Source organism: Mchenga conophoros, linkage group LG5, assembly GCF_057382185.1.
Source record: "Mchenga conophoros isolate Kocher_MC1m ecotype Shallow Benthic linkage group LG5, M_conophoros_male_GT1.1, whole genome shotgun sequence".
NCBI classification, from domain to species: Eukaryota; Metazoa; Chordata; class Actinopteri; order Cichliformes; family Cichlidae; genus Mchenga; species Mchenga conophoros.
In genome coordinates this window covers 27,834,602-27,850,610 of record NC_140530.1, presented here as the reverse complement: position 1 = coordinate 27,850,610, position 16,009 = coordinate 27,834,602, and the positions used below count along the sequence as shown (strand labels likewise).

The 16,009-nt window shown below is 39.6% G+C and overlaps 1 protein-coding gene across 8 annotated transcripts in view; it reads left to right on the top strand.

Moving 5' to 3' along the window:
* The window catches only part of grip2b (glutamate receptor interacting protein 2b), a 287,364-nt gene that overhangs the window by 219,732 nt on the left and 51,623 nt on the right, over nucleotides 1–16,009 (top strand). For all 8 annotated transcript variants that reach the window (XM_085274681.1, XM_085274680.1, XM_085274679.1 and 5 more), the window contains exon 2: nucleotides 13,252–13,329. In XM_085274681.1, coding sequence (XP_085130807.1) covers nucleotides 13,252–13,329 — 78 coding nt within the window. The remainder of the gene's footprint in view (nucleotides 1–13,251; nucleotides 13,330–16,009) is intronic.

The window sequence follows — 16,009 nt, the reverse complement described above, 5'->3', positions numbered from 1 at the left end:
AAAACCCACAGAGAAAAACTTCTGTATCACAGTGCCTGTGCTTAACAGTGAGACCATGATATAAACTAAACATTTCAGCAAAATATTCAGTATTTTTGTGTGGCATATTTTAATGCAGAAAAAAAATACAGCCTTCAGGTGAGAAGTGAAAGCCAGCCATTTCTCCTTTACATAGCTTATATCAGCTGTACTTCTTGAATTGATTTTCTTCATATCTTGAAGAAATGTCCTTTTTTCTTGCAATTGCAGATCTTAAAAACAAAAAATATCTTTTTTTTGCCCTTATAGCACTGTTCTTGATGTCCTTAAAAAATATGTTTTGTTTCTGATGAGGCAAAAAAGAGAGGCTGTGAGCAGTGAAGCATTTTACTCTGGGAGAGTAAAACAATATTATAGGAACAAGTCTGTGAAGGTTCTCAGTCATCCAGGTCATCGTAGTCAAAGGAGCTTGCAAAGGAACAAATTATAGGAACAAATTATGTTATAGCAGTTTTGGTCATTATAATAAATATAAATACCCAAAAAAGAACATCTTTTGGTTAACTGTCTATTTCAGATGGATGCTGTACTGATGAATATTCTGTGTCATCTGCTTTAGAAAGTTTGTCACAGATAAACTTTAGCAAGAGTTTAGCTTGGCAAGAAAGAGATAAAGAGGTGACACAGAGCGAGAGAGAGAGAGAGAGACATGAGACCATTAGAACTAAAGTGTTGATGAGACCCCTCTGCTGCACCCCTATTCTACCCTCCAACCAGATCCATACAGGCAGCAATTACCACAACAGACAAGCTATTAACCACCCTAATTACTGCTTGTTCCTTCCATAGACACTCAGTGTGTGGGTGAGACATCTACTCTGTGTGTGTGTGTGTGTGTGTGTGTGTGTGTGTGTGTGTGTGTGTGTGTGTGTGTGTGTGTGTGTGTGTGTGTGAGAGAGAGAGAGAGAGAGTGTGTGTGTTTGGAGAGTGGGTGTAAAAAATTGTGCAAGAGGTGACAGAACTTGTATGTGTACAGGTCAGGATAACTGTGTGTGCACATGTACAACACACAATTTTTGCCATTTTTTCCCCCCGTCTGTTTAATATTTACTGAGTGGGTGGGTGGGAGGGTTACTGTTCATATGTGCGGTATTTTGCAGTTTTTGTTTTTTTCTGTATCTTTTTTATCCCTCTGTGTACCAGCTTTGTCATGAACAATAGCCAATTACACATCTTCAATTTCATTCAGCATCATAATGGCAGCAATCAGATGCGTTAGTATTCAAAAACTCAGAGCCTGTGTGTGTCTATGCATGTCACAAAGACACACACTCACACCCTACACACACTCACACACACTTTGTAGAGGTTCTAAACTGGCTACCATTAGGTAGGGATGGGTACCGGTACCGGACATAAACTGTAGTAATCAGACCGAAAAGCAGCGCAAATTTCGGTGCTTTGTTTCGGTGCTTTTTTTTTCCCCTGAGATGTAATACACTTTGAATTCTAGCCAATAATTTTACCTTTGCAAGCGTAGTAGGTGGGCCCAGGTACGTACGTTCTTTTAGAGCAAAGCTACAGATTAAAAATGCCCAAGGAGAGGCGGTCACAAGTCTGGCTGTACTTCACAGCAAAAGATGCAAACACAGCAGCCTGCAACAAGTGCTTTAAGGTGATACTGTGATACTGTCAAAGGAGGTAACACCTCAAATCAGATGAAACACCTGGCGACGTATAGCATTTTGTTAAAAGCCGAGAAATGCACTTGGGCCTTGGGCGGCATTGTAACGCCTGGGAGAACAGCCACACTGACCATTCATTGGAGATGACAGAATTTGGACGATTTTTAACTCTCAGTGATACCACAGTGTTTGTTTAATTTGGTAACTGAGAAGAGTTGGGACCTGGAAATGGATAATGTCATCAGACCTAAGAAGCAGATTGTGAACAATTTTCATGAAAAGACCAGAACAAATGATGTTTTAGTCTTTTTCTGTGTTGTTCTTACCTGTCATCTCCATTCATTCCTATTGAAGATATCAATTCTTTATAATGAGTCAATCAGGGTCCACTAGAAAAAAATCAAAATAGCCCTACAGTGAATGTGAAACAAAGACATACCAGTGACCGGGTCATTGATTTTTATGGTGCTTGTGTGACACTGAAACTTGATGTAACAGAGGAAAAATGTATGTTATTTCTTCAGATACACTGGCATTTGTTGTCGTTATGATCATTAAAGGGCAGTAACAATTTCAAGGTAGTGTGACCTAAACAAGCAAAAATATTTAGTAACATTACCACTAATGGTCTAGAGTAACACCACACAATTGAAAGGCTGCATAGCTTTCTTCCAGACTTGTTGGAATTTGAGAAGTCTGAAGAAAGGTTAAAAGGGATCTTAGTTGGGTAATTTTAAGGGTTAAGCTGTATGTTTCTGGTTATACAGGGTACTACACACATACACTACATCATCATATTAAGATTATTCTATAGATGTATGGTGACTCATTGCAACCTCACAGCAAGACACTCTTCAGTTAATGTCAGGGAAGGGCCTTTATACGTGGATAATGGCTTTCTTGAGTTAGTCTCCCATTACCTGTCGGCCACACTAAGGAATCTACAAATAATTATGGCAGACATATAGACGATGTGAATGACTATTTCCTGGATTTCCGTTGCATTTTGCTTTTCTTGCAAATCAAAATTAACATAAAGTTAAAGTGTCATTGCTAGTTTATGTAAGTTTGTTTGAAAATATGCATACTTGTCAGTCTGTCTTCTGTCTTTTTCTTCTCATTTTCCTGCATTGAACAAACAGGTGTATCTCTTTTTCTGAACACTTCAGCAGCACGCTTGTTCATTTGTTTTGTGACGCCTACTTGATGGTTTAGTGAATAGCGAATGATTATAATAGTGTGCTTGCTTTAATTTCTTATTCAACAAAACGAATAGGCTGAGTTACTCTGTTCGCTTCTTTTCAATTGGATCTTGTGTTCTCTTTTATGCACCCTGAGAAGCCTGACTGAGTAGTGCTGCATTCTTTTCACATGAAGCCTTCTTCCACTTTCATACAAACGTACCTGGCAGCTGCTCTCTGCAATCACAGCTCATTCAAGTGTATTATGCATATTAGTCCAGGAGAAACATCATAAATAAAACCTTATTATGTTAATATTTACTATTGTGTACAGTGCTGCTACATTCTTGGCATTGATGTGTTCTTCCAAACATATCGTCAGTGACAGATTTTCATTCATTTCAGTTTACAGATTTTGATGAATTCTTAAATCTCTACGGTCAGACTGCAACTAGTCACAAATTTTTGCCTATGCAAATTTGCTCTTGTTATGGAAATTATTCACTTTTTCATGACTACAAATGAAAGCCAGGGGTGAAAACATACAAATTTCACATTGCAGTTACAAACCCCTTTGTCTCTCTATATTCAGTGATGGATCTCTACAGAATTGCTTTTAAATGAGTGGCATCAACTTACCAATAAGAGGCTCTGCTGTGTATATGCATGTGTATAATAATAAGCACAACGAGGTGACACCTAGATTCACCCATGCATCCACTTTGTTGTCACATTTGGAGAAACCACTCTGTGTGTACTTGAGAGAGTGTAAATTTATGTTTGTATGTATATCTATGATTAAGTTGTTGGGGTGTTGTGTCTAGTAAGTACTGTTATATACCCCTGAGTGTTTTTGTGTGATTGCTAAAGAAAGAAATGGTTAAACTAAGATTGTGTGTAGGAAGGTGTTTTCCTAATTATGTGCTTTCAAACTGTAGGTCAGAGTATGATCATGATATGTATTCTTTTTAGTGCTATGCTTGTCAGTAAATATCAACTTATCAAATTCAGATTAGAAGCTCAACATTGATTTGATCTGTGGTTGAGAGGTAGATGATTAGTTGTTTAAGCTAAACATCAGCTTGGTGTATTGATACATGAAAAATACCCCAATATTGTTTTGCTCAAAACCTTTGCTACTTTCCAATTCACTTTTTGCATTGCTATCTTGACACCATATTCTCAAGTGTTTTCTGCTAATTCAAAACTCACCATTTGAAATGCAAATATCCACATTTCGCAGATCAAAGACTTTCATACATCTAGTTTAAAACTGGGCAACACTTTTATCTGCATCTGGGTCATTTCAGCAGTAACTATATTTCCATATTGGTTCAAACTATATGTTAAACAATAGTCTCTGAAAGCCACACTGAACCAGAGACTGGAGAATAAGAACTGGACTGTTGCCTACTGGTCCAAAGTCCTCTGTACAGATCAAAGTAAATTTTACATTTCATATCAAAATCAAGATCTTAGAGTCTGGAGGAAGAGTAAAGAAGTATAAAATCAAAGTTGTTTGAAGTCTAGTGTGAAATTTCCACAGACATGATGATTTGAAGTGCTTGCTGTGGTTGTGTGATTTTAGAGCACTTCATGCCTCCATCCCAAGTTTGATAAAGATGCCGATTCCCTTTTTTCAGCATGACTTAGTACCAGTCTTCAGTGTACAAAACTACATGCGATTACCATGTTCCTGATCTGAGTATATTTATATTTGGTCATTCTAAATTGCCCATAGGTGTGAATGTGAGTGTGAATGTTTGTCTGTCCCAGAGTGTACCCAGAATTTTTTGACCTACAACCCCATAAAACACTTAAAATATATCATATATGCATGCATACATGCAATGTGCTACTGTGTGTCTGTGTGTCTGTGGGTGTGTGGGTGTGTGTGCACCAAAAAGTACAATTATTTGTGTATCAAAGTAATATGATACTTTGATACACAAATAATTGTGCGTTTTGGTGCATGGATGTTTTTTTAGTCTTATTTCTTCACATTAATTCTTTTTTTCTGTTTCCTTTAATTTATTCATTCATTTATTTGCAATGGAGATGCCACAATTTTGTGGTGGTGGCCAGGCTGAGGCTTGAATTTAATTTAGGGTGGCACAAAAATCAGTGTCTTGTTCATTTTTCATTCTGCATAGCACAGAGCTGTAGGCTGTATTGTAACAATTTTGGTCACTCACTTTTTCATCAGCTCACACAGCCAACAGTGAGTGACTTCATGCATTAAAAATGCATCACTATGGGTTTTTCACTTATTTTAATTTAAAAAAAAAAAAAAAAAATATATATATATATATATATATATATATATATATATATATATATATATATATATATATATATATATATATATGTGTGTGTGTGTGTGTGTGTGTGTGTGTGTAACATGTAACATCTGTTGTGGGGCACACACATGCACACATACAGTAGCATATTGCTTTTGCAGTATATCCTGAGTGAACATTTAGCTGACAAGAAATGTTGGCATGCTACATGTAACTGTAACAACATAAGTATATTGCAATTTCTGTTCAGCTGTTTAGTTTTGTTCGGAAAATAATAAACATTTAAAATAATTCAGCCCTTTTCATTTAACAGCTGTGCCATTGTTGCTACAGAGCAATGAATCTGAACTTAAAACCTGTTGTACAAAAATTACTTTGTATTTGTCCAATGACATCCATCCTTTGTTCTGTAAAACCTGCCCAGCACATGCTAAAGTCATTACTGTCTCTGCTTGAAAAGATACTCATGCTGTAAGCATTATGCCAGCACTTCTGCTGCAGGAGGAAATCTGGCCTGACGCCTCTTCTGTAACTCAACCTGTTTGGTGAGCTGACAGTGCCGGCAGTCATTAGCCTAATCACATTCAAATTATTCACTCGGAGGCACTAATTTATCAGAAAGTGTTGGGGAACCGAGAAGAGAGGCAGTGGAAAAAAAGGTTTTAAAAAGAAAAAGTGTCAGTGTGAAGATGATATGTATATCCATTGAAAAAGACTAGTATTGCTAGCAGATGATGTGCTATGCTTCCAAAGGCCTGTTATGACAAACAAGTTTGTAGTGATCTGATACCTCAGTCACAGAAACTCTGGCACTGGAGATATGTGGGTTTGGAGGATGAGAGCTGCAGATTCATAGTGCTCGAGGGGGTAAGTTGTGACTAAATCAGTTTGTCTTACATCCAGTCAGTGCGGCAGAGATGGCCAAGTTGCTGAAAGCATTCCTGATGTCTTTGCAAGTGTACATTTGTATTTTCTAGCATGCTTGAGTTTTATTTTCATGCACATATTTTGCATGTAAGCATGCGTGTGTGTGTTGATGAGCAGCCTTTAGGGTCCATTATACTTGTGACAGCCCCACAGCAGGAACAGCCAGCCATATAACTTATGAAAGCAGTTTAAAGCTAAATTGAATCCACAACTTATGAATTATTAAACTTATTACACCTCTGTGAAGATCTCTAGACTCTGAGACACAACAACAATGGCCTCCTTTTAACTGTTACTGCTGGGAAGAGAACTGATTTCTAAGCATTTCCAGTGCGACAGACTGCATATTTGAAATTGTTAGAAGCCAGGAAATTGTGTCATTGTTAGAGGATATCACTTTATATATTGCTGAACTGTTTCTTGTAAAGACATCAAATGGTCGATAAAGGTAAAACTACAAGCTATATATAAAAGCTTCGCTTTAAATATGCTACCATGGATTTTTAAAATATTTTATGTTCTGTGGAAATATTAATTTTTGTAATTGTGCTTTGCATAAATGCATGTGACACATTAATTAAGGTTAAAGGATACAACGAAGTTTTTTACAATAAAATTTCCATCCATCCATCCATCCATCCATCCATCTTCATCCGCTTTATCCGGGGCCGGGTCGCGGCGGCAGCAGCCTAAGCAGAGAAACCCAGACCTCCCTCTCCCCAGCCACCTCCTCCAGCTTATCTGGGGGAACACCAAGGCGTTCCCAGGCCAGCCGAGAGATATAATCTCTCCAGCCTGTCCTGGGTCTGCCCCGGGGCCTCCTCCCGGTGCAATATGCCCGGAACACCTCACCCAGGAGGCGCCCAGGAGGCATCCTTGTCAGATGCCCAAACCACCTCAGCTGCTCCTTTCGATGTGGAGCAGCAGCTGCTCTACTCTGAGCCCCTCCCGGATGGCTGAACTTCTCACCCTATCTCTAAGGGAGAGGCCAGCACTATACACAGTGCAGGTAGAGCACCGCTTTCCCCTCCTGATACACCTGACAGTTTGCCAGAATCTCTTCGAGGCAGTCTGAAAGTCTTTTTCCATGGCCTCTCCGAACTCCTCCCTCACCCGAGTTTTTGCTTCAGCCACTGCCCGAGCTGCGTTCCGCTTGGCCTGTCGATACCTGTCGGCTGCCTCCGGAGTCCCACAGGCTAACCAAGCCCGATAGGACTCCTTCTTCAGCCTGGTGTCTCCCTTCACCTCTGGTGTCCACCATTTGGTTCGGGGCTCAATGCAGCAGCTTCAGCAATGGAGATGCTGAACATGGTCCATTCGGACTCAATGTCCCCAGTATCCCTCGGAATGCTGTTGAAGCTCTGCCGGAGGTGTGCGTTGAAGATCTCGTGGACTGGGGCCTCTGCTAGACGTTCCCAGCACACGCTTACTACACGTTTAAGTGCACCGGGTCTGTCTAGCATCCTCCCCCGCCACCTGATCCAACTCACCACCAGGTGGTGATCAGTTGACAGCTCAGCCCCTCTCTTTACCCGAGTGTCCAGAACATATGGTCGCAGGTCGGGTGATACGATTACAAAATTGATCATCGACCTGCGGCCTAGAGCGTCCTGGTGCCACGTGCACTTATGGACACTCTTCTGTTTGAACAAGGTGTTCGTTATGGCCAAACTGTGATTTGCACAGAAGTCCAATAACAAAACACCGCTCGGATTCAGATCAGGGAGGCCGATCCTCCCAAACACGCCCCTCCAGGTCTCGCTGTTGTTACCCGCGTGAGCATTGAAGTCTCCCAGCAGGACAACAGAGTCTCCAGGTGGAGCACCTTCCAGCACCCCACCCAGGTACTCTGAACTGCCACTCGGCGCATAAGCGCAGATGACAGTCAGGATCCGTTCCCCGACCCTAAGGCGGAGGGAACAAACCCTCTCATCCACCGGGAAGAACCCCAACGTACCAGCAGCAAGCCGAGGGGATATTAGAATACCCACCCCAGCCCGCCGCCTCTCATTAGGGGCAACTCCAGACTGAGACAGAGTCCAGCCCCTCTCCAGAAGACTGGTTCCAGAGCCCAAGTCATGCGTAGAGGTGAGCCCGACTATATCTAGCCAGTACCTCTCAACCTCACGCACTAACTCACCAGAGAGGTGACATTCCATGTCCCAATTGGCAGCCGGGGATCGGTCCGCCAGGGCCTCCGCTCCTGGCCACCACCCGGCACACAATAAAATTTAGTTCACCAATTTGTTTAAAGGCCAAAGCCTTGACAGTGAAGGAGTTATGCATATGTTGAATAAACAACATAAACATTGTAACTAATTATGATATTTAGACACAGAAAAAGGATAGATACGCAAGCTCAAAAACATAAAACACATTAAAAAAAAAACCCACACCAACTCATATGCTGACCTAACCTTTCTGCTCTTTCATGTTGTAAACTGAATGAGCCATTAGTCAACTGTGCAAACCGCCAGACCAATGTATAGATTTTAATTCTATTAAAAATGAATGGAGTTTCTGCACTCACAGGCGTACACTTGTAGTGATTAAAAAGGGTTTATGTGTACTTATATCCTTCTACCTCAAATGTGTTTCTGCTCCTACTCCTACAGGACTATTTTTAGTCCTGTCAGTATCAGGGAAGGTAGATGTCACAGGAAACTCGCTACCACACAGGAAGACACTAGCAGCAATGTGGCAACTAGAGATCATAGAATGTCAATAATTTCAGGAACATGTAGTGACAACAATAAAAAAAAAAAGAAGAAAAAATGTGTTGATCCTGGTGGAATTGAATATAGAATACTTTCTGAACTGTCTGAACATGATGTTACTTTTGCCTCTGGTGATTAAAATAAAACTTAGAGCACTTACTCTGACCCTTAGCATTAGGCCTGCCCAGTGTGAAGACTGACAACATACAGAGATTTCTTGACATATTAGTAAAATATAGAAAGCAAATACCTTGTTAATTTGGCTGTTAAAGTAATATGTCACACAATCGTTAATTCTGGCCAGCTAACGTTTGCGGTTTCTTTGGTACTGTTACAAATGTTTTTTAAGTGCTTACTCTGCTAATGGTAGTAAGCTGATTTAAAATGTTGCTCTGGAACAGCATTACAAATATGCATTTATTTTGGAAAATTGGCTAAGACATTTATGTTTAAGCTGTGGCATAATTGTGCCTGGTTTTAATGCAACTTCTGAATTAGAGTATGAAAATAACTGGGAAGTGGTTTATGAATTGTTAAACTTATCCCATCCCTCCGATGGAGCAGAGGTTGTAAAGTAGGACACATCCTTTCCCTTCAGAGTCACAACAACAACAACAAGCTCAGCTCTGCTGTCGCAGCTGCTGTCAAACTAAGTTAAAGAGTGTGGGTTAGCAAAATACTTAATATCCTTAATATATCATAGATGAGTCCTTAAAATATGTGCATTAATATAATTGTACTCAATAATAGATTGAAAAGGAAAAGCAGATTTATAGTAAAAAAATGATTCCTTACACAAAAGCTCTATATTCGTTCTATGGTAGAAAAGAAAAGAGCAGCTTCGATTTATTTGCATTATTGTGTGATACTAGTGCCAAAAGGACATTATGATGCATCAAATACATATATTTAGTGATATTCAGTTATATCCGCAATAATTTCTGGCCCCTCTTTGTTCTTCTTCATAAATAGCAGAAAGACATTCCTGGACAATTCATGCAGAGCCAAATTAATTTTGCAGATATGTATAAAAAAGAAAAGTTGCAGTCACGCTGTCAGCGGGTGGCTCACTTGTAGATAGAGCACATTGACACCACCTACAGGCAGAATTACTATTATCTTTGTTAGCTAGACAGGAATTAAAACTGGAAACTGCAGCTGTGCAACTGCTTCATATTCATGATCACATCATTGATATTGTATTCAAAAAGTACTTTCTTTATTGGAAGAACCTCCCAATTAAAAAGGAAAGTGGTTACTGCAAGTATGTAGACAGGCAGGCATTGTGACATTTAATTTAAGTTTGTATACAAGATTCCCTCCTGTGCTTTTAATTTAGGAACAAAAAAAGAACAGCTTTAGAAAGCTGTGGTGATCTGAGCAGAAGAAAAATAAAATATTAAATGTCTTCTAGATATTTGCCAGAAAGTCTCTGCCGCAGACTATAAAGCATGACATCTGTTCCCCCAAATGTGACATATAGTGTTGGCCTCTGTTTCATTGTCCAAACTGGCAGGAGACTTCCTTCAACAGCTCTTCTGGGTATTTGCCAATGTGTCAACCTACTTAAAGTTAGTTAAAGTGACAGTGTGTAGGTAACTGGAAAATCTCCCTTACATGTAATCTTCACATAGTAGTGTGCAAAACTGATGCAATTTCAGTTGTAGTACGGAGATTACAAATGTGGGGTGTTTTTTTTTTTTCAACATTTTACACAGCATTTCTTTAAAAAAAAAAACTCTTACAAGGGAGAAAATTCCCTCGAAGAAGCATTTAGAGAATATTTGCAGCTCTAAAGGCAGGAAGGCCAACTGTGTTTGCATCTGTTCAGTTGGGGCATGAAACCCCTTTGATCCTTAAGGAAAAAAAAGATTGATAGAAGCAGTGTTGGTCAAGTTACTTGAAAAAAGTAATCAGTAACTAATTACTGATTACTCCCCCCAAAAAGTAATCCCGTTACTTTACTGATTACTTATTTTCAAAAGTAATTAATTACTTAGTTACTTAGTTACTTAGTTACTTTTTAAAAACACGATTTACAACCTGAAGAGGTGATAAAGTGATAGATCTTTCAGCCCAATTCTACTTTTTCTACATAATCCATCATACAAAATGTAATCAAATGGAAAAGTCTCTTTTTTTAACTTGTTTTATCAGTTTTAATCTTTTAACTTTATGCATCAAGCAAAACATTTAATTATATGCAACATTCTCTGACTTGAATAAATTAGTTTAACATTTAAACCTATTTTCTACACATTCCAGCACATAAAATAAAATATTTTTTGTGTTTTCACTCACTCTTTCAAACAGATGCAAGTAAAACACAGCAGAAAATAAATAAAGTCAAAGACTCAGCGGTCCTTTTGCTCTATTTTCACCTGTAAAGCAGGAGCAGGGTAGGCGGAGGGTTACCCTGGTGTAGGTGTGCTGCGGTCAGTTGAAGAATCCGCGCGAGTGTCTCTGTGAGTTTCCCATCACGTCATAGCTACTCGGTGCTTGCTCAGAAGTTTAGGGGTTTTTTTCGCTGTAAAAAGAAGTTTTCTTCCCACGCACGATGGACGCTAATGTTTTTGTCACTTTTTATGGAATCAAACTCAAAGTAAGGTCAGTACTTCCACACTTTAAACGCTGCACGCTCATACTCTCTCCCGCACTCGATATATTATCCATTGTTGATCTGCACACAGCTGCTGTCACCAACGTCGCACTTGCTTACATCACTGTCATGAGACATTCTCGCAAAAAAAATCACGGTTTTAGTAACGCAGTAACGCAGCGTTCCTACGGGAAAGTAACGGTAATCTAATTACCGATTTTGCAATAGTAATCCCTTACTTTACTCGTTACTTGAAAAAAGTAATCAGATTACAGTAACGCGTTACAAGTAACGCGTTACTGCCCATCTCTGGATAGAAGTAACAGATGCAGTGCTGCAGGCTTGTCTTTACATTCTCAGTCATGGATTAGCTATCAGACATTTTTGTTGTACCTCTCAGAATCATCATCAGATATGCTCAGACCAGTGTCAACTGAAACTGGGAGCAGAAACCATTACTCAACAGTACCATCACTGACAAGCAATACAATTTACGGAAGCTGTGTACAGGTGTGAATGAGAGTGTGAATGAAATGATATATCTGAATAACAAAGTCCAAATCAAAAACAAAAGAGCTTTGTGATCATCTTATGGTCATAAACTAATGTGCAGGGGTATTATTATGTTGCTACAAATTTCATATATTCAGTATCACATGTGAGAAGTTTGGGAGGACACCACAGTCAGTTAAGATATGAAATGTGATTCCTGTGTTGAAAGTGAGCTAAAAAGGTGCCGACAGTGTTAGCATGATTGCTTTTCTAAACAGGTCTTTAGGTGTATGGTTACAGTATATAAGCACCATTAATAAATGGAATTTTTTGGTCTTTTATGTAGTTATTCGTTTGTGGTGTCCTTCATTATTTGTGTTGAGGACTTTCTGTTGAGTCAGATAGCCATACGTACAGTGCACCCCAAGCAAACCTGATAATTCATCCTCGGGTTCGTCTGTGAAGGTTCTCAGTCATCCAGGTCATCGTAGTCTAAAACTCAGGAGGGTTCTCTTCAAGCACGACATCCCAGTGTACTTCAGACCCAGCAACACACTCGGACAAAAACTGGTTAGCCCGAAAGACAAAACTCCTAAACACAAACTTAACAATGTGGTGTATGCTGTACAGTGCAGCGAGGAATGCCCAGACCTCTACATCGGAGAGACCAAACAGCCACTTCACAAGCGCATGGCACAACATAGAAGAGCCACCTCCACGGGACAAGACTCAGCTGTCCATCTGCATCTTAAGGATAAAGGACACTCTTTCGAGGATGCCAATGTTCACATTTTGGACAGAGAGGACAGATGGTTTGAAAGAGGAGTGAAAGAAGCCATTTATGTCCACTGTGAGCGACCATCTTTGAACAGAGGCGGTGGTTTACGACACCAACTGTCTGCCATCTATAATCCAGTTTTGAGATCCCTTCCCAGACACCTTAACGCCCACTCACATCCTGGGCCATCTGATCTCAGGAAATCACATGATAAGGTGGGGCCAGGTTTCACAATGGGCTCACCCGACACCTTGGCTGATTGTGACCCACACCCGCTTTCACACCTTGGCTCATGTGATTAGGTAGAGGATCACCAGGATCACTTTGTCCCTCTTTGGGGGGAAACTCCCACTGGGTTTAAATCTGGGACTCTCTGCCATTTGACCTTAGAACTGAAGAAGCTTCTCTGATGAGAGGTGAAACGTCTTCAAGCAACTCAAAGAAGTCCAGACGCTTTTCTTTCCAAGCTCCTTCCTCGGGTTCATATAAACTAATCATTTTTGCCTTGTCACAGTCAAAATATTGAAGCTTTAACTGTTCCAAAATACATTTAAAAATACTAAAGTTCAATTCTGTTTCTCTTTTCTCTTTAGATGATGGACCATATGGGAAAACTAAGGATATCTCTGGACCAGAGCATACCATGGCCTCAAGAAGACACAGCATACCTGGTAAGTGGCCAACACCAACTACCACTAGCTACATACCTATAAATTTCTATGAACAGGGAGTGCAGAATTATTAGGCAAGTTGTATTTTTGAGGAATAATGTTATTATTGAACAACAACCATGTTCTCAATGAACCCAAAAAACTCATTAATATCAAAGCTGAATGTTTTTGGAAGTAGTTTTTAGTTTGTTTTTAGTTTTAGCTATTTTAGGGGGATATCTGTGTGTGCAGGTGACTATTACTGTGCATAATTATTAGGCAACTTAACAAAAACCAAATATATACCCATTTCAATTATTTATTTTTACCAGTGAAACCAATATAACATCTCCACATTCACAAATATGCATTTCTGACATTCAAAAACAAAACAAAAACAAATCAGCGACCAATATAGCCACCTTTCTTTGCAAGGACACTCAAAAGCCTGCCATCCATGGATTCTGTCAGTGTTTTGATCTGTTCACCATCAACATTGCGTGCAGCAGCAACCACAGCCTCCCAGACACTGTTCAGAGAGGTGTACTGTTTTCCCTCCTTGTAAATCTCACATTTGATGATGGACCACAGGTTCTCAATGGGGTTCAGATCAGGTGAACAAGGTGGCCATGTCATTAGTTTTTCTTCTTTTATACCCTTTCTTGCCAGCCATGCTGTGGAGTACTTGGACGCGTGTGATGGAGCATTGTCCTGCATGAAAATCATGTTTTTCTTGAAGGATGCAGACTTCTTCCTGTACCACTGCTTGAAGAAGGTGTCTTCCAGAAACTGGCAGTAGGACTGGGAGTTGAGCTTGACTCCATCCTCAACCCGAAAAGGCCCCACAAGCTCATCTTTGATGATACCAGCCCAAACCAGTACTCCACCTTGCTGGCGTCTGAGTCGGACTGGAGCTCTCTGCCCTTTACCAATCCAGCCACGGGCCCATCCATCTGGCCCATCAAGACTCACTCTCATTTCATCAGTCCATAAAACCTTAGAAAAATCAGTCTTGAGATATTTCTTGGCCCAGTCTTGACATTTCAGCTTGTGTGTCTTGTTCAGCGGTGGTCGTCTTTCAGCCTTTCTTACCTTGGCCATGTCTCTGAGTATTGCACACCTTGTGCTTTTGGGCACTCCAGTGATGTTGCAGCTCTGAAATATGGCCAAACTGGTGGCAAGTGGCATCTTGGCAGCTGCACGCTTGACTTTTCTCAGTTCATGGGCAGTTATTTTGCGCCTTGGTTTTTCCACACGCTTCTTGCGACCCTGTTGACTATTTTGAATGAAACGCTTGATTGTTCGATGATCACGCTTCAGAAGCTTTGCAATTTTGAGACTGCTGCATCCCTCTGCAAGATATCTCACTATTTTTGACTTTTCTGAGCCTGTCAAGTCCATCTTTTGACCCATTATGCCAAAGGAAAGGACGTTGCCTAACAATTATGCACACCTGATATAGGGTGTTGATGTCATTAGACCACACCCCTTCTCATTACAGAGATGCACATCACCTAATATGCTTAATTGGTAGTAGGCTTTTGAGCCTATACAGCTTGGAGTAAGACAACATGCATGAAGAGGATGATGTGGACAAAATACTCATTTGCCTAATAATTCTGCACTCCCTGTAATGTGTAATTTTCTGTCTGTCACTTTCTCTCTTGTTCTCTGTCTGTGTTTTTTAAGGTATATCCTAAAAATTCTGTTTAAAGGGGTGTAGCCAGTAGCCAATGCTTTAAAAAAATGTATTTCTTGGAAATTACCAATGGTCACAATTAAACTTGGTCTTCTAAAGTAAACATCTTACCTAAGAAAGCTTTCTAAGTTTGTTTTTTTTGGCTGCTTTTCTAGAAAGCACACATTTATATCTGAGTCATGACTAACCAAAGGTCCAAAACTACACATTTAGTCGAGCTGATGACTAATACTGATTTTTTTCCCCTTAGCTTTTTTAGCTGTTTTATAACCTCCTCATTATTGATGATTGCCCAACAATACACTATAATTGACAACATGAATGAAAACTGTAATTTATGGCTCGTCAAAGGTTGAGAGCCTTCAGTTATATTTTCATCATCTTTTCATTAACTTCTTCTAGGCTTAAGGAATCTTTAAAAAAGAATTGTTTTCTGCTTGTTTCCCCGTGAAGTTTTAAATAGGTCTATTATTAGTATTATTATTATTCTGTGTTATGTATCTGTGACCTCTTTCTGATCATCTTTTAGGTCACATCTTTATCAATTTGTACATAAGTCAGCTACATTCCTAGAACTTAGGTCACTTTGCTTGCTTTAAAAAATTAAGAATTTTTTTTTAATTATTTTAAATTTTAAAATAATTATTATTATTATTGTATTTTAAGTGTTTCCGTTTATCTCATCATTATTACATGTACAGTAATACTCCTCCCATTTCTCTGTAGTACATCAATCATTCTACAAGTTTTCTTTTGTGCAGTATAAAAATCATTCTACAAGATCAAAACTTTATGAATTCCAACATCCTCAGTTCTGCAGCTTTGCAGAAAAAAAAAATTAGTGATGGATTCTCTTCAGAAAATGTTCACATCATCCAGACTACATTTGGAAAAGCGTTGCTTTTATGCAAATGTGAGTAGCACAAGGACTAATGAATGAATGAGTGCCTTTCTGCTAATAATGTGCATGTCCCTGTATATGCTGCATAATGCCTATCAGAG